Source organism: Primulina tabacum, chromosome 6 (assembly GCF_025594145.1).
Source record: "Primulina tabacum isolate GXHZ01 chromosome 6, ASM2559414v2, whole genome shotgun sequence".
NCBI lineage: Eukaryota > Viridiplantae > Streptophyta > Magnoliopsida > Lamiales > Gesneriaceae > Primulina > Primulina tabacum.
The window spans coordinates 3,329,286-3,349,041 of NC_134555.1; the positions used below are offsets into that span (position 1 = coordinate 3,329,286).

A 19,756-nucleotide genomic window follows, 5' to 3' on the forward strand; every position below is an offset into this window, starting at 1 on the left:
ATTTTGTGAGATAAATATCTTATATGAGTCAATCTTGAAAAAATATTATTTTTTATGCTAAAAGTATTATTTTTTATTGTGAATATCGATATGACTGACTCATTTAATAGATAAAAATTTGTGAGACGGGTCATGAACTAATCAACTAAGTTTATGCCTCCTCGATTTGACCAATAAAAAGCCTTAGCCGGAGGCGTGTAAAGTTCCAATTTCCAAGTATTCAAGTCAAAAGTACTATTTAGAACCTTCTTCCACCCCGTTTTGCAATCTCCTTCCACACTCTTTCTTCCTCATTTCCCTTCTCTTATAATCCCTCTATTTTCTCGCGCAGAAATTCTCCAACCGAAAGAGTATTGAAATCTGTAATGGGGTTCTTGAAAGAAGAAAAAGGTTTAAAGAAAGTAGCATTTCTTTTTGTTCCAAGATGGATGAAGACTTTGTTCTTCTTGATCACTATGTTGGTTTCGTTACTCTTATTTTCAGTCCCAATTCTCTTGATAATCGCCGACGTACTCCTTCCCGCAGCTCTGTTTTCCGCTTCTATTCAGCCACCGCCGCCTTCTTTCACTCTGCAAACCCTTTTGGTTCATTTGAATAAGTACGACTTTCGCCTCTCCCTCGTTGATATTCCGCTCGTCTCCATATCTCGATCGGCTATCATTTTATGTAAGTTCATATCTTGTTTACTCACAGTCACACACTGTTGTTACACGGGGCGAGCGACAATGAAAGCAAGCTGATCAACTTGTCTCTCGTCGATCTTTTTAGGTGTTTATAGTTTCTGCGACGGTCCGCGGTTGTCAAGATGGCCGTACTTGGGCGTCGCCACCGTCTGCTCTGCGGCATCGTTGGTGTTTGTGTCATTGAAGGGCTCCTACGTATTGATGAACGGCAGGTATTCAAGCGGCGCATATGCTAAAGCAACGGAGTTGGGTTTATTCATTTCGTCTTTAGGATTGGCCATTGGGCACGTAGCAGTGGCGTACAGGACCAATTGCAGGGAGCGAAGAAAATTGCTTGTTTACAAAATTGACATTGAAGCTGTAAGTCACCAGCTCCGCATTTTATCTTCTCCCTTTTCCCCATGATCGCTCGTGAAATTCAAATGAATTTTCGTTTTTAATAGAACTTAAGACGATAAATTTTAAATTCATTTGGGATTTGTTTATATAATATTTCATGGTAATCAGATTTTATGTTTACTTAATAACAGTGTTATTTTAAATTCATGTTAAATTTTTTTACAAATATTAATATGTAAATAATAAATTTGATATATTATTTCATTATAAATAATAAAATTATAATCGAAGTCAGTAAATTTCAAATTTATCTTGTGGTGCATTTTTTCCTGCGGAAAAGGGAAAGAATTTCACGCTCTTTCTTTCGAGAAGAGAGGATCAGTGAAATCCCATTGATTGCAGTTTTCTTGGAAAATTCTCCATTGTTGCCTTCCGTAGGAGCCTGGGACATTAAAAAACGAGCGAGATTCTTTTATTAGTCAACTCCTGAGTTAATAATCCTAGTTCACATCGATCACCATTCTTTATTAATTTTCAACTCTAAATGTAAATGGCTGCCTATCTAGCTTCTAGAACCCATTCAAAACAACATTGTTATTTAATAATAATAATACCTAATTTGACATGTATAGTTATTTTGTTTGGCCTTCGACCATTTCTAACTCACCTGATGTATGCCACGTTGCGACAGGTATCAGCTTGCAAGAATTGGTTTCCTAGATATCATCAAAAAATACTTCTACAACCAAACAAATATTACTCGTATCAACAACTGATCGAAACCAAGTCAAACTCGAAATCATGGATAAGGGACGAATATTCAGAAAACATATATATATCAGTTAGCCGATCGAAAATGCACACATGAAGGTCAAAGATGTAGAGATCACACAGAAAGAAGCTAATTGTAAATTTTTTTTTCGAGAAAGATGCTTGGTATTATTATTCCTACGATCGAGAATTGCTGCAGGTGTTCCCAAAAAAATTTTCTGAGGCTGTGCTACCGCAGGGTTCTTATTTCGTAATATTTATTTGGTGACAAATATTTTTTTATTATATTATGGCTTGTTATTATTATTATTTTTTGGCACTGTTTGACTCTGTAAATTAATAAAATAAAGGGACGGCATTTAATTTGTTTTCCGACAAATAATTATTTTGTAGGCTGAATAATGTAATGACATAATTTTTTGGTTTTTGTTCCGTAGGTTGTTAGTTTCGTTGCGCAATAGGTATGCCTCGAGTTAAATGTGTTAGCTTGTAAACCGTGCTAGCCAGTAAATCGCACTGAACAAGTGTTACGTTATAAACTCAAGAGAAGTATCTTTCAAAAAAGTTTGTCTAACGAGTTGTGTACCCTAATGAGTTTATAAACTATTTTTTATTAATTTTAATATTCAACGTTGGACATTTGTAACAGCAAGTCCAAGTACAACATGTTTGTTCAAAAAAATGTTGATAAAGAGAATCAAAATCTTAAATATCAATATTAATAATTTAATTTTGTTTTGTTTGATTAAAAAAAATAGAAATGGAACAGAGACGAATATTTTGAAAGAGTATATACACATTTAGCATATCTCAAATTTTCAAAATTAATTTCGATCGGTTGGATGAGAAAATGGTGAATAAAACTAGTGTCAAATGAAACCAGATTAGGGAGAAACTCATCTTCCAACGTGGGGTGATAGCAAATAAGGTACTAGTGAATAATAAAGTCCAACTGCCACATGCAATCGAAGCTGGTTTTGGTGACATATATTTATTTTTGTTTTCTAACAGAAATAATATTCTTATTCTAGACGATAATTATCAATTTTTTTCCTCAAAAAGACAGGAAAAACGATCTTAATTTCTACAAGAGTAAGTCTCTTGTGACGGTCTCACTAATCTTTATCTGTGAGACGAGTCAACTCTACCGATATTCACAATAAAAAGTAATACTCTTAGCATAAAAAGTAATATTTTTTCATGGATGACCCAAATAAGAGATCCATCCCACAAAATACGACCCGTGAGACCGTCTCACACAAGTTTTTATCTTTTTACAATAGGGATCAAGCAATAGATATGTCAAAATATTTCTTTTCAATGCCTATTTGTCTGATTTTTTTTTCCCCTGATAACCGATCAATTATATATATCTGAACTCAAAAGCGTGATTCATGCACTCAGTAAGGATTGGAGTCTGCTTAGGCTCCACAAAATATTCGTTTTCCACTTGTCTTGACACAACCATGCTAGGCTGGGAGTTCTGTGGATAACATGGTTAGGGGACTTTAGACAACGAGGAATGTGCATCATCTCCAATCAGTTTAAAGGATTGTTTACAACCTTTAAATCAAAGTGATCATGGATTTGTCTTTCGTAAATTCTAATATTTCGATTCGTGTTAAGAGATTATTAGGAATCCAAATAGATTAAACAATCATCCACTTTTGAGCTAGCTTTTGGTGTTGAATTAGGTTCAATTATGAAATTTAATATGATGTCAGTCAAGACACACTATTATGTGTTGGACTCCCTTATGGGTCACCCGATAATGTCTTGCGAAATATCGAACTCAAATTATTCATTTCTGGACGTGAGTGATGTGTTAAATGTTCCACATCAGCTGAATTAAGTCTTTGAGAGTCGTATATACGTGCTTAAACAATTCTCTCAATTGAGCTAGTTTTTGAGCTTGATGTTTTGCTATGGACTTGGACAATCTCCCATTGAGCTAGTTTTTGAAGTTGAGTTAAGTCCGAATCTCAATCTCAACAAAATGTATATAAATTTACTTTTAAAATTATAAAGTAAAGCGCCATCGTTTAAAAAAATTTACGGGCCGGCTCATGGCTACCTAATGTGAGTAAGCTAAATTTTCAGAATCAAAAAGATAGACAACTACCGAATTATTTAAAATGCGGGCTGCATAATTCATTCCCCGTTTGATAAAGATTGGTCCTTACAGTTCAAGTGCACTGCTTCGTGCTATGATAAAAAAAAAAAACCACAAAATTAGGTATTCTTGAGATATCATTATTAAAAAACAAAAGGGTAGTGTGCAAGAATCTCTTACAGCTGAATTAAGTTTGTAGGCTGTTTTTGTGACAAATGAAATTAAGAAATTTAACATCTAGTCCCATTACTAATGATTTTTTCAATTTTAGTCCATCAAAGTTCAATCGTTGGATCTGTACTTTAAAAATAACATTTTGGGACGTTAAGTTAAAATGATTGGTTCGGATACAAAATCAATTAAATAACTTGGACTTGTATGTTATTTGAAAAACAAAAACACTTGTAATTTTTTGGATATAATAGTGTCAAATAATTAAAAGAAAAATCTGTTCATGAGAAGGAGGAATTGTATATTGGGCTAAGTACTGATAAATGGGTCTGGTCTGACCTTATTACCACTAAAAGTTCACCTAATTTTCTTTTGACAGCGGGCCAGATATCGGGCTATGTGGAAGCGATAATTAGGTGGCCCAAGCCTCGAGTGCCTTAATTTATACATCTGGCCCGATATCCGGTCATTACAAAGAGGAAACAAAGTGAGACCATTAGAGCCAAAGCTCCGTCTTTGTGAGCACATGTCGTTAATCTATATAAATAGTACAGGGTTATTGTTTTGCAGTGGTTCAATCTGTCAAAATGCTAAATGGGATGTTGCTCTTAGGCGGAGGTTGACACTTAACACTTGACAGTGAAATTTTAAAAAGAAAAGCTTCCTAGTTATGACTATAGGTTCCGTGATGAATGAGGTGTGAAACTCGGTGTAATTTAATTCTCGTAGCATCAAAATGTTACACTAATTGTTGTTCAATGTTTTTCGCTTTTACTCAAATCTTTGTACAAGTTCAACAGTAGAATTCAACTTGACATGGAAATATTACTCTTTTAGATGAGTCGGGTTTTTGAGTTTCTTTTATTTAGTTATTATTTTTTGAGTCATATTTGCTTCAATCTATCCCACTCCAAACAAGGGTGAGAAGTGATATTTTCCACTACTCCGCATAAGAGTCACCATCGCCTTCATATTGCGACGGAATATATCAAAAATCGTCGCTAATCAAAAATCGTTGCAAATTACCGACGGAATATAGCAATTAGCGATGGTTTAGTCAATTAACGACGGCTTTTGATATATTCTGTCTATTTTTTAAAAAATTTAGTTTTTTAATTAGTAAAAAATATTTTTATAATAATTTGTACATATTTTTAAATAATTTCTTCAACTCGTCTAAATTAATGAATTTCAAATGTCAAAAGCTGAGCTTCTACCTTATGAAGGTGTACTAGTTGATGATCCGTTCTGCTGGAACGCGTATGGCCTACTGGTCTCACTCACTATACGTCCAATTTCTTGTTTACAAGAAGATATGCCTCAATCTATAGAAGAGAGCTCCTGAAAGTTAGTATTCATAATAATTTATAATACAACGAGAAGAGATCAGTTTAGTCGTTGAAACGCAACCTCTCGTATTTGATCGATTGTTAAGATTTCATCCATTTGGGATTTGTTTAACACATTGCCTGATGAGAACATACTGTGATTAATGATATGATTGTATCTTTCAAGCTTTCGCTAATTATAGCGACGGTTTAGCCATGGTTTTATTAAACAAGACAAACACGATTTACTCCTGTGAAACAAATCGCATTAAAAAACAAAGCACCTTACCCTCCTTCAGCTAAATGTCAAGTTCTGGAAAAAAACTTGACTCAAAGTCGCACTCATATGTGCATAAATAATATTCAATTATTTTAGTGCCACAATGAAAATACCAATAGTTTCAGGCCCTGTTTGCAAATACACAATAATCACCTGAACGTTAAAAAACACACCCAATCTGGTAGGGGCAGTCTCGTAATTATAAGCTCCTCAGCTGCCCCGAAACAATTATTATCGGGTAACGTAACTTTAAAGAGAAGACAAGGAGGCGAAAACAATTAAATAAACCCTTTGATTTCCCGTTATATCCCCCGTGTTCCCTCGAAATTTCGCTCGCTGCCACCGTTTCCTTCTCCAGATTCATTATTTTTTATCCCCTTCTTACGAAATTTCGCTCGCTGCTCCATTTCCCCCTTCATTCTTGCTTGCATTCAAATGCATTCATGTTTGGAAAAATGCATGTTGTATCGTGTTAGCAACTCCATATATGGGGGAGAAAGATGGAAGTAATGGTATTTTAAGCCAAGAATTTGAAATGCGGGTCTCTTTCAGCTGGGTTTTGTTCCTGGTTGTTTGAGGGGCTAGAGCTTGGATTTTGATGTGTAACAATGGCGGCGTCGTTTTGTTAGGAAGAACGAGAAGCTGGGTTTTTTTTTTGAGTTGGGAAATGGTAGAATGTCGATGAGCCGTTAGGGTTTTTAACCGTTCGTGTGGCTTTTCTTTTTATTCTGTGATAAATCGGAGTTTTAGGGCGCCCGAGAGGGGGAAAATGGGAAGCCTGAGGATGAAAGATAATAAAGACGAGGATTTGGCATTGTTTTGGGAAATGCGGAAGCGAGATAAGGATCGGAATAATCTTTTTTTTCAGAACTCCGACGACTTGGATTCTTCGATGGGTATTGCTGAAACTAAATTTTTTGACCAATTTTTTTGCTATCTTTTACGTGTTGACAATCTTCGAATTTTTTCTTCATTTTCTTGGAACTGAGATACAATTGTTGCTTGGTTGTATTAAGTTAGTTGATAATTGTTTGATTAGAATTTGGAAATGCCGAACGCGTCATCTATCATGCATTTCGTACGGCACTGGTTTGGTAATTTTTTCGTGGAACTGAATGCAGTTTCAAGACTGGATTGCATTAGTTAATTACTATATCAAACTTGAGCTTTCAATTTGAGTAGTCCCTAAAGTTTTTCATTTGTATTCTTGTTTACAGAAATGGTGTCTGGTGGTTCACCATTATTTAATATATCATCGGCTACCCCTGCACCTGTGAGGAGGACAGGCAGTGATGATTTTCTCAATTCGGACAATGATAAAAATGATTATGAATGGTAATTCTGTGCTTCTTTATGTATTCTGACTTGTTTTGATTTGGATTGCGCGTGTTTAAAATTTATTATGTGATTGTTCTCAGAGGTGAATTTTGTATAAAAAGTGCTGAAACAATTCATTCACTGGCTTTATGGAGTGTTTCTTTAGAGTTAAAGCTTAAGAAATTTCTCTTGTGATTTTTATTGATTTACCTTTGAAAGATTAATGATCACTATTGCAATGGGCATATTTTATCTCTCAGTTTAGTACGACTGCCGCAACAATTTCTTTTTCTTTTTAGTTTGTAATCCTAAGCATAAATCTAGTTGTCACTCTACCATGATTCTGCTCATGTGATGTGATTAAAATCTGTATAAAGGGGTAAATCATATCTCGAGCTGATACATATATGGGACCAATCTTGGGCCAAAGACACGCCACAAATTCAGCACGGTTTCGTGTTTGGGACCAAACTGACCAACCTTGTGTATCTGAGTTTGTTTTGCTGTTTCTGTTGGATCAATGCTTGATTATACGATACATATGTCAAATTTACCAATAGGCTTCGGATCCATTTACATTAGAATTATTGAATGGAATTTCAATTCGTTTTCATTTCATCATCATTCATTCCTCAACACTGAAATCATTTCTTATGTTCTTAGGCTTTTAACACCTCCTGGTACTCCTCTTTTTCCTTCTCTGGAAATGGAATCTCATAAAACTGTTATGAGTCAGCTGGGAGCTCCAAAAGCTAATCCTACCACACTGAAGTCTAGAGTAAGATTATATTATATATGTTTTCCTTTCCTTTCAATGTTTTTTTTTGGGTTTAGATTAATAGAATATACAGTATTTCAAACTGGCAGGAAATATGAAATTCATAGAACTCCTATTTTTCATATTCATTTAGCAAAATTAGCTGAAATCTTTGGAAATTGTTTTATTAGTGTTTAAATTGCTGAGAAATTAATGTTGAATCTGATGTATGAACATAATCTTTGAAAAGTATTTTTGACTTCTAGTTCTTTCATCTTTGAAATTATCAGGAAGAGAAAATTGAATGATATGAATTCACATGAATTTATCTCGAGCTAAATTCTTCCTCCTAATATTTGAAATTGTTAGCTAGTTGCTACACGGAAGGAAACAGTAATATTGCTGATCTGCTATAATCTTAAAAGAACTTGAATTTACTTTAAGATATATCTGTTAACTTAAAAAAAGACTGATTTTTTTATCCAAATTCTTTTCCATGGCTGAAGCTGGCAAATCCCCAGCCCGAGTCTTCTGCAAGGAGCAATTTATCTTCCAGACAGCCAACTTCCTCTGCTGGTTTGAATACCTCTACTGGAGGACTCCGCAGACCATCTTCTTCTGGGGGTCCTGGATCAAGACCTGTCACTCCCACAGGACGTCAAACTGTTAATTCGCAATCTAGATCCACCTCGATAGTATCAGTGAAACCGTCGTCAGCCACATCGACTAAATCAACCTCAACTTCATCATCAAAAATAACATCAACCACATCGAAACCTTCAAGATCTGCAACACCTACTTCTCGTCCTGCCTTACCCTCGATGAAACCTGTTGCGCCTCCAAGATCTGTAACCCCTACGTCAAGGTCTACCATAAGATCTTCGACACCAACAAGTCGATCCTCTATACCTGCATCCGATTCCATTCCTAGGGCCGCAACTCCAACTCGTAGGCCAATGACAGGTTCAAGCGTGACAAGCTCGACTGCCATTTCTGTTAAGTCGTTAACTTCTTCTCCTTCGGTTTCCAAGCCCGCTTCTAATTCAGAGAAAAATCTGGCGCCACTGCGGTCATGTTCTCCTATTACACGACCAAAACCATGGAAGCCTTCAGATATGCCTGGATTCTCCCTTGACGCCCCTCCAAATCTAAGGACATCTCTGTCCGACAGGCCTCCATCAGTCACTAGAGGCAGACCTGGAGCACCAAGCTCTCGATCGTCATCCATTGAACCTGCTTCAAATGGAAGAATCAGACGTCAATCGTGTTCTCCAGCTAGAGGACGGCCTCCTAATGGTGTAATTCATAACAGTGGAAGTTCTGTGCCTGTGGCTACCGTAAATCGGTTGCGGGCTAAGGCTAATGACAACGTGAGCCCTGTTCTTATTGGGACCAAAATGGTTGACAGGGTAATAAATATGCGGAAACTAATTCCCCCGAAGCAAGATGACAAACACTCACCCAACAGCAATGCGTCTGGAAAGTCTGCTTCACCGGACAGTGCGGGCTTTGGAAGAATGCTCTCCAAGAAATCTTTAGATATGGCTATGAGACATATGGTATCTATACTAATCTTATCTTTTGTCCTTCAATACTCATATAATTTTAGCTATACTAGGCATGGTTTCTTCATCATTCTGCAGATTGTTTTTTGTCCTGGCATATCGTTATTGATGCACAGTGTTGATTTTTCAGCTTCTTTGAAGCATCTAACCAGTGGATTTTTATTATGATTGATAAGAACAATTTTAGAACAATCCTTTGACTTTTTGGAACAATAACATCTGGTTTCTGCTTTTGATTAGGACATAAGGCGAACAATTCCTGGTAATCTACGTCCACTTCCCTCAAGCTCCATGTATAGCATGAGATCTGGTCCAAACAGAGGCAGAACGGCAAGTGTCTCAGATTCTCCTCTTGGTACAAGTAGTAATGCTAGTTCTGAAGTGAGCGTGAACAATAATGCCCTGTGCGTAGATGGAACCGAACCCTATGATGATGTTAGCAGTGGGAAGGGTATGCAATCTCCTGCCAACTTTCTTGGACGTTGATGATCTTTTACACGCATTTGATTCCTAGCCTTTGCTTATGACCGAAAATCTGCTGGAGATACTGATGCTCTTGAGTGAAACTAATCAAAGATAAATCTTATCTGGTCCATGTTAATCTCTATCCATGGTGAGTATTGGTTATGATTGAGATCTTGCATGATTTGTAGGACTGTGTTACATGCTGACAGGTTGTTTGTGTGGCAGTTGAAGTTACTGAAACTGGAGTATATTATTAACTATTAACCCACCTTTTATTTTGAAATTCTGATCAGTATTCTAACTTCTAATCTATTTGTGTTATTTCAGAAATCTATGTTTTTTCATTGCATCCTCTACTAATTAGGATTTTTCCATTTTCCTTAAATGGTAAGGCAGCTCTGTAATTTGATCTGAAAACAAACAATTTTTACGAGTGAGATTAATGATTATCATGTTCAGTTGATCAGGTCTCGATTTTTTTGTCTAGTTTATTTTTTTAAAAAAGAAAAAAAGACAGCTTCAGATTTTCGAAAAACTTTTTTTTTACTCTTGTGATTCATTGTTTTTACTACTTTAAAATACCTGTTTTACCCTTTCCTTTCAATAAATATTTTATCCTATTGTATTTTTTATATGTTTCGAATAAAAAATATTTTTAAATTTTAAGTAAAAACTTATTTATTAATTAATTTCTCAAAGGAGAGAGAAGATTTTCTTGATATGCATAAACAAATAAAAAAAAGCAAAAATTTGTGCAAGACGATTTCACGTGTCATATTTTGTGAAACATATATTTTATTTGGGTCATCTATAAAAAATATTATTTTTTATGCTAAGGGTATTAATTTTTATTGTGAATATCAGTATGGTTGACTCGTTTCATAGATAAAGATTCGTGAGACCGTAGATTTACTTATAAAAAAACAAGAACATGATTACTTCGAGACGAATCGAACACTAAGAATCTCATTACATCAATCTTATAATTCAAATCATTTTAAAATAATAAATAATTTACTCGTGATTTATATCCGAAGTATCAATCTAATCTAACTATTCTAAAACATAAGGGAGAATATTTTTTGCCTCACTAACTTGACCTATTTTGTTTTGGTCTATTTGATTTATGTTTGTTTGTTTGTTTGTTTTTTTTTTAAATAATGTTTTTACTCTTATTTTGTCGATATATTGATATGATACCGAAAATGCAGGTGAGTTTGGTTAAAAGACGAAAATATTTATATTTTCTAAAAATATCACCCATAATCTTTCCCCCGAAACACAAGACCAAATAAACCAATAGCTTTTGCATGATTATTATTTAATAGAAGCCATCGTTTCTATTGAATTTCTTGCATCTATTTTCCTATTCGTTCTGTTTGCTTTCTCTTTCTCGTCTGTGAAGGCAATAAATAAATACTAGCCAAACAGAGGCAAAGAAAAAGACTTTGAAATTTGATGAGATGTACTCCACAAATCAAATTACTAAAAATAAGGTATTACTATTTAATACTGCAGAAAAAAGTTATACGTGTTAAGTCATATTTCCTATTTGCAATCATATTTCCTATTCCAAGACCTGAAAAATGCAAAATATTACTATAAATAGAAAATATATTTTATTGGATTAAAATAATGTATATTTTATTAATATAACGTTTGTACCCAATAGAGGTAATACTGGAAAAGTTAGGGGGCGAACTGCAATCACTTTTCTCCCTTCTGAATTATTGTCTTGGGCTTATATAAAGAGAATAGACACGGACAAATTTGAGACCAACATGCAAAAAAAAAAAAAAATGATTTATCCCAGTAAATCGCATTGGTACCAGATATTTTCTGGGAAGATCAACGAAATATTTGGTAAGGATACTTCTGCTCTTTAATTTGGAGATTTCACCTGAAATTTTCTTGGAACATGTTCTTGGCAGTCAAATTCAATATTATAAAGAACGCAGCGTAAAATATAGCAGCTGACTGACCAAACCACAGTGCTGGTACGTTGAAAGCTAAGTCATGTGATTAATTACTGCAACAGGAATAATGCATAGTTTTTGGACAAAGTTTATTACTATCCAAATGACCTAACCGGTCGAGGGCTGGTGAAACGTGAATATGCCGGGCCAGCAAGAAATTTCCGTAGGATGAGACGTTGATCTGTAGCCAAGTCGGATATGTGTTTTGCTAGCAAAAGCACGTGCATACAATTTGTCCTCGTTTGGATCAGTCAGTTTGTCCAAGAAACTCAGTCAGGGTAGTGTGGTATTCCAGTCAAACCCACCTACTTTTTCTCCTAATTTTTTGCTTCAATATAATTGATCGTTTGGATCAGTCAGTTTGTCCAAGAAACTTTGCATTATCACTGTTGTCAGTAATACTCTTCCAGGGCACATTAAACCACACTGGTGCAGCCACTTGCGGAATCTGGTGACCAGGTTTGGGTACTCATTTCTTGCCCACTTTTCGTGCTAGAGTAAGATGAGTTTTAAGACAAATACTTCAGTTCAGGTTATTTTTTCCTCAGTTGAAATCCCTGATGAGAATGCAGGTTGTCCCAGTTGATTGTCTGCTTGACAATGGCCAGTGAAGGCATTAGCCAGCATTAAATCTGCTACTCTTAATTTCAGCACTTTTTCAAATAGTTAGCTAGCTATGTTTATATATCTGCTATACATACATGACTTGGACCAAGATGGTTCGATTCACATCTGCTTTTATCATAAAAACTGTATTTAACTACATTTTGATGAATTTGCACCATCTAGCTCAACTTTTTCTTGCATAAAGTTACACTCAACTATGACTTCACACACAAATAAGCAAAACATATGTGCATCAGCAGCTAAATAGAGCGCGGCTACGCCTAGCACATTTTGACACACACACACACACACACATATATTTATATATATATATATATAGTTGATTTTTAAACACATCATGATGGGCGTAATACAAGACAAAACAGGCGGCGGAATATTAGAACTGATCCAGCACACGAGCAAAAACACATCTGATGCGCGCATACAACAGTGTCTTAATAACGTCTGTTATCCGATATATAGCGCGCCACAGCTCATATCCAATATGCATGCAATAGAAGATTTGGAATCAGGTTCCTCAGTAGATGCAATAACTGACGTACAGAGGATATGGGAACATGAAGAGAAATGCTAGAATTGTTTTGTCGAGCCACCAATCCAATGCAAGTCGCCCATTACGCCTATCAACTCTTATTTTGGTGCTATTTGTAATTAATCTTAGTATTAGGGTATCAGGTTTGCATGCTATTATTCTTACTCTACATATTTAATTTGTTGAGTACGAACTTTTTTTCTTTAAAAAAATCTGTGAGATACTGTGACGTTTAATTCATTATTATTTTTCTCTAACTTACGATACCGATATTTTTTCATCAGTCCAACATAGAAAAACGTTTACAAATCCCAAAGCTAATACGAGATTTCGTAGGTGTTGGATTGGAAGATTGATTTAGAGCGGGAATAAATAATCTCAATACATTCTTCGTAAATTCGGTTGGATTAGCAACACTGAATTATAATTTCTGTTGGGTTTCATTAAACATAAGTTGGATATTTGTATATAGATATAGTTTTGATATGATGCACACCCACTATACATACTTATACAAGTACCGATGAGGTGAGACTTACATATTAGATGTGATGAATTAAACATAGAAAAAATGTGCATCCAATATATGAGTGACACATAATGAATGCCCACATAAATGTTCACGGTAAATATGCAATATATCAAAACTGTCATGTGAGTGTGTGTGCGTGCGTTCTTCCAAAATGGTTCTTTGTTGAATCTATAGTATTAACAAAGCAAGAGGATTGAATAGCAATCGGTAATTTTTTTTCTTAACTCCAAAACTGTCTTTTATACATTTAATTTTAATGAATATTTAATTTTGTAGAGTATTTTTTGTAAATGACACTTTAATTTTGGTGAGAATACGTTTTATTTTTAACTTTCACTCCTATTTTAGAGGAGTAAAAAATATTAATTGTTTTTAAAATAATTTGAAATAGTGCATCTTTATGTTATTGTTTGTTTCTAAATATATATTTTAATTAGTTTAGTAATAATATTTTCAATTTAATTTAAATTATTAAAAATAAAAATATATAAATTTATAATATATCTACTATTTTACACACACAGGGTAAATTGCATACAACTCCTTGTTCTTAAAATAACTTCTAACCCTATTTGAAAAATAAATAGACGGGAACCCTTTATGTTTTTTAAAAAAGAAGCTCAAATAACCTCAACTTTGTATTTGTAGATGTACGCACTTTTAATAATTCCAACAATGTATAACTCACATTTTATGTGTTAATGTACGAATGGTAGGTCTCTTGTGAGACGATCTCACGAACTGGTCAACCTTACCGATATTCAAAATAAAAGGTAATAATATTAGCATAAAAAGTAATAATTTTTATGGATGACCCAAATAAGAGACCCGTCTCACAAAATACGAGTCGTGAGACCGTCTCACACAAGTTTTTGCTATGTACGAAAATTGTCATTAAAAACATACAACAAATGTTTTTTTTACTGTTAAAATGTAATAGTTTTCTGCAACAGGACACTAAAAAATTACCAAAGAAATAAAATTAAAATACCACAACTTTGCTAAAAAAAAATAAAGAGAAAAAAAGGATTAAACTTCTATTTATTTTCACAATGAGTTATTACCTCTTTTGAGATTTTTCACAAAAAGTTGTACACAATTTACCCTTAAAAAATACTCATGCGCGTGTGTATGGTTATATTTAGATTCATATTATTCTATCATGATAGCTTTTTTAATTTTATTTAAGGTAAACGTAATTAATAATTGCTCAAAATCAATTGTCAACTCTATGGAAATATGATATATACAAGATTTTCGGGATATAAAAACATCATGAAAATATAGGTCAATAAGCGCGTATAAAGATGTATTAGTCGCCGAATCAATTCTGATGCTTTGAATACAATGTTGATTTCTTCACTCAATTTATATTTTGTAGTAAATATCATAAATCCTTTTTGAAGTATTTCCTTTTTTATCCATAGGGTTGGGGTGTGTGTGTGTGTGTGTGTGTGTGTGTGTGTATGTATATATATATATTTACAGATCAGTCCAATTGTTGTGCTGCGCATCTACGAAACATGCTCGTATGAATGACAAAAAAAGTGTTTGAATTGTTGTTGTTTTGGTGTTTGTGGTGTCTTTTAGCGAAGCCAATGCAAGCAGCACCAAAAACATGGCCTTGATAGAAAGTGTGTGCAGAAAAACACAAGATTACAAGTTGTGCGTCTCTACGTTGAAATCGAATCCTGGCAGCTTCAAAACCGATGTAAAAGGGCTGGCACGAATCATGATGGGGGTGATACAAGGCAAAATAGGTGAAATATTAGCAGTGATCCGTCAAATGGAAAAAAAGGCATCGGATCCGGGCATACGGCGGTGTCTTGTTGACGTCTGTTATATCGAGTACGATGGCGCCACGAATAATATTCAAGATGCAATAGGAGATTTGGAATCAGGTTCCTTTGTAGACGCAACAACTGACGTACAATGGGCATGGGACGGTGCAGAGGATTGCGAGATTTGTTTTGTTGAGCCACCAATCCGCCGCAAGTCGCCTATTACGCATATCAACTCTAATTTTGGCGCTCTCTGTGATATCACTGAAAACATTATATATAATAATCTTATTAAAAAATAAAAGTATTAGGGTTTCTGTCTTTCCAAAAGGGTTCTTATTTCTTCTTCTTCTTTTTTTTTTAAAAAAAAGTTCTTATTAACAAGTTTTAAATTTGGATAATAATGAGATAACTTTATGGACAAAGTAAATTACATTAACATGGCTTTCATATATACTGCGCTTTCATATATGCATTAACACATGCGATACGTGTGATCCCCATAAAAATGAAGAAGAAATTTTTTTTTAAAAGTTTTAAAATGAAAGTTATCACAAAAATTATGGCAAAAACTTGTGTGAGATGGTCTCACGTGTCGTATTTTATGAGACGAATATCTTATTTGGGTCATCCATGAAAAAATATTACTTTTTATGCTAAGAGTATTACTTTTTATTGTGAATATCGGTAGGATTGATCCGACTAACAAATAAAGATTTGTGAGATCGTGTCACAAAAATTATCGATTTTTAAAATCGAATTATTATAATTCTTGAGTGGGTCTATTGTGAGAAGATCTCACGAACCTTTATATGTGAGACGGATCAACCCTACCGATATTCACAATAAAACGTAATATTGTTAGTACAAAAAGTAATACTTTTTCATGGATACCCAAATAAGATATCTGTCTCATAAAATACGACCCGTGAGACCGTCTCACGTAAATTTTTATGATACACGCAAGATTTTCGGAAATAAAAACATTATTTTTAATAAGAGCATATGTACATGTATTAGTCACGGTGTCAATTCGGATTCTTTGAATATGGGAAAGATTTTATACTGAGAAGATTCTTTTTTGATACAGTGTTGATTTCATCACTCAATTCGTATACAATATCAGAAACAAGATCTTCTTGCATCTATTAAATTAAAATAGTTTCTCAATAAAATAATTACTTTTTCAGAAAACTTTATGTATCTGATTAAAAAAAACTTATCTTTAATGTCGCTAGATCTTTCTCTATTTATTGTGATGATAATGGAAACAAATTATTTTGTAGTAAATACGACAAATCTTTCTTGAAATGTTATTTTTATATTGATAGCGTTGGCATGTACAAAATATAATTGACACACATATATATAAAGAATGTCTCTTGTGATACGATTACACCGATGTATATCTGTGAGATTGTTAACCCGGTCCATAAATCCAATCACCAATTATTAAATTATAAAAAAATACCATAAATCCAATCAGCTAAATCAAGCTAAATTAATAATAATAACTAAAAACCATCATGTTCTATTATTTTAACATATAAGCTAAGTCATCGGTCATTTTCCGGGTCAATTTTGTTATTCGGCTCGGTTGCGAGCATCTTGTTGGCTTTCAACTGCAGCCACATTCAAATCGAAAAATATAGGATCTAGCCGCTACATGTAACATAAATAGGCATGTGAGATTATCATTTTTTATTTTATAAAAGTAAAAATTATAAATCAATGAATTTACCTGAAAAGATTGTGTCAAGCCTGTACTCCCAATTTGTGGATTCTATTTTTTTTTTTAAAAAAAAAAAGAAGAAGAAGAAGAAAGAAAGAAGTGGCAATGAAAATATGAATGTTAGCGACATGGTTTGAACAAAAATAATTAAATAAATATATGCATTAATTAACTAAAAAGAACCTGATTCATAAAAGATGTATCATTTGAAATGGCTTCTTTGCTGTCAAATGGAAAAAACAAAACTGGAATAATATGATTTGTCCTCAAATAAACTTTCAAATCTTCATATCGACGAAGAGTGTAAATGATCTTCCTTCTTTCTATATATTGTATCAAAACATACCACATCTCCCCAAAGAAGATAATATTAGTTATTAGATCACTGCTATCAACTCGAAAATTAATAAAAAAGTTGGATCATTTGATTACATCTGTTGTAAATATTCAAGTACACTTGCAGTATCTCCCATGTGACTATGAACATCTATCGTTCTGACTTTTGCGAACATAAATAGTTTTTTTGTAATCGTTAAGAATCAACACAACATTTTCAAGTCCACCAACTTGACTAGCCATGTAGTTCAATCCTGCATTTAGCGGTATCCTTGATTTCTCAATATTAGATATTTGTGTTGCTTGTTCAGTATTTTTTTTTCTTTGAGATCTCAATATATATATATGAGATTTGTTTAATTTGGACTAACCAAGTTGTGTCCACTGTGAGCAGTAACAAAGCTAACAAGTTTAAATCTACTTGCCTCACAAGCATTAACTTTCATCTCTGGGCAACAACCAGTTCTTGTTTTAGGATGATGATATTTAATACAAACATGTCGTTTATCATTTTCTTTTTGACCTTGACATGAACAACAAAATAATCTATCGAGAGTATTTCCAACTTTATACTTGTGATGGATTACTAGAGCTCAAGGTAACAAGGTATTCCAGTCGAACTAATCCATTTTTCTCCTTTTAAGAAGACCCTTGCCGTGAATCTTTTCGCTTCTGGATAATTGATCGTGCGTGCCCATTTTACTCTGTTCTTGGTATTTGCCCCTGGCCCCCGGTTTTAATATTCTGCATTAAATAGTGTGTCCAATTCGTGCCCTGGCCACTCCAACCAGCCTCTTGGATCAATTAGTTTGTCCATGAAACTCTGCATTATCACCGTTGTTGAGTAGTTCTGCTGGGGTCTGCCTAAATAGGTCCTCACGTTGAACCTCGGCTGCAGATCTGGTGCAACTACAATCGAGCAGTTTTGCATCACGATGCCTGAAAGGAATCGGTCCGATTTTCTTCCTTGTGCCGTGATGGTATTCGACTGTCCTTTTCGAGGTCTGCATGCATAAACATTGCAATTTTGAAAGAGTGCTCTTGCATCCCCAAGTATGAAATCTACTGTCCCATAAATGTCACACTCTCTGAAAAATTGGATGTTCTTCCGGACATATAATGTATCTTGATAGCTCAGGAATCGGCATCTATAAAAAGCAAAATATCGACCTTCGTTTGTTACAGCCACTGACTGGTTCATGTTTACCCCAGCCGTGTTCTCGAAGGTAATTTCTTTGGCCACAAAACCATCAGCAACGATTCCTGAAATATAAATAACATAATAAGAATTTAGCGTCTCCTTCATGATAACATTCAACTGAAAGGGTCTCTCCTAACTGCTACACAAACATACTAGTCAAGCAATATTTTGGAAGACAATTTTATATTGTACTTACTAACTGTTGCTGTTTCAAAAGTTAAGAAGCCCATGTTCGTGCTTCTATTCCCGGATATCTTTGTCATGTCCATTCCATCTCCCAGTAAGTGCAGGTTGATCTTCTCCTTTGGAATGAAAACGTTCTCGTCATAAATTCCTGCTCTTATCTTGATGTAAGTTATCATTGAACTGTAGTTTGGTGCTGCTGATATTGCCTGGGAGAGAGTGGTGAAGTTTCCACTACCATCCTGGGCAACTATGAAAGCCCGTTGTGGGTATACACCTTGTAAAGCTGAGAGGAGGGATAACACAATATAAATACAACTCATAATTGATTGTTTCTCCATACTTCTTTTACCTCTTTTTCCTGTTCTAGTTATTTTCGAATTAGAGTGCTTATTTCGTTGTCATGATAAATTTTGATATGGTTTTTGGCACGGGATATTATAGAATCATGTCGTTTGAACTTGATGACAGACAGGGCAGTGGTGAGATTAACATCCAGTATGCTTTCCTTAGATTAGATCTTTGCACAACTCAAAAAAGAGAGAAAAAAAAGTATTTGATCAATTAACTGATGCACGGACACATGTGAATTAGTATACCAGATTTGAGGTTATTTACATTGCTAGAATAAGTTATGAGTTATTTTCATGCAGTAACTTTTTACTCTGATGAGGATTCAGCAACGTCAGTACAAATCAAGGTTTGAAATACATGAATTCCTCAGAAGTTTGTCCAAATCCATTATGTGCTTCAACAATGGCATTCCAATGCTGATGCTGTGTAATTTCTATAGGTTTACGTGCAGATATTGGAACCAATGGGGGCCGCCCTCAAAATTTTTTTTTTTGAAGGACAGAGGGTTATAAAGAATTATAGTATTTTCGTTTTTCTCTCTAAAATTTGTCTTTCCCCTCTTAAAATTTTTTTTTCGTCCCCAAACTTTGTTTTTCTGGTTCCATCCCTGTTACACGTTCTATTGACCCCAACTTACAAATAAATCCTTACTGATTTTTTTATATTATATATACTAAATTTGCAAAATTTATACAAATGAAACATGTAAACTT

At 34.3% G+C, this 19,756-nt stretch overlaps 3 protein-coding genes across 3 annotated transcripts; 2 read left to right on the plus strand and 1 right to left on the minus strand.

The window, feature by feature from the left end:
- Positions 1–246: 246 nt before the first annotated feature.
- LOC142548009 (uncharacterized) lies at positions 247–2,146 on the plus strand. The gene is made up of 3 exons (XM_075656382.1): positions 247–666; positions 769–1,043; positions 1,714–2,146. Exons 1-3 carry the CDS (start codon positions 366–368, stop codon positions 1,888–1,890), a joined length of 753 nt encoding a protein of 250 aa, XP_075512497.1. The 5' UTR covers positions 247–365; the 3' UTR covers positions 1,891–2,146.
- Positions 2,147–5,924: 3,778 nt separating this feature from the next.
- On the plus strand, positions 5,925–10,072 carry LOC142548765 (uncharacterized). Its single transcript, XM_075657274.1, has 5 exons — positions 5,925–6,581; positions 6,903–7,020; positions 7,666–7,780; positions 8,266–9,318; positions 9,565–10,072. Exons 1-5 carry the CDS (start codon positions 6,455–6,457, stop codon positions 9,808–9,810), a joined length of 1,659 nt encoding a protein of 552 aa, XP_075513389.1. The 5' UTR covers positions 5,925–6,454; the 3' UTR covers positions 9,811–10,072.
- A 7,595-nt stretch (positions 10,073–17,667) lies between these two features.
- Positions 17,668–19,208, minus strand: LOC142548010 (putative pectinesterase/pectinesterase inhibitor 12). Its single transcript, XM_075656383.1, has 2 exons — positions 18,703–19,208; positions 17,668–18,568 (listed from the first exon to the last, which is right to left on the minus strand). Exons 1-2 carry the CDS (start codon positions 19,028–19,030, stop codon positions 18,042–18,044), a joined length of 855 nt encoding a protein of 284 aa, XP_075512498.1. The 5' UTR covers positions 19,031–19,208; the 3' UTR covers positions 17,668–18,041.
- Between the last annotated feature and the right edge of the window lie 548 nt (positions 19,209–19,756).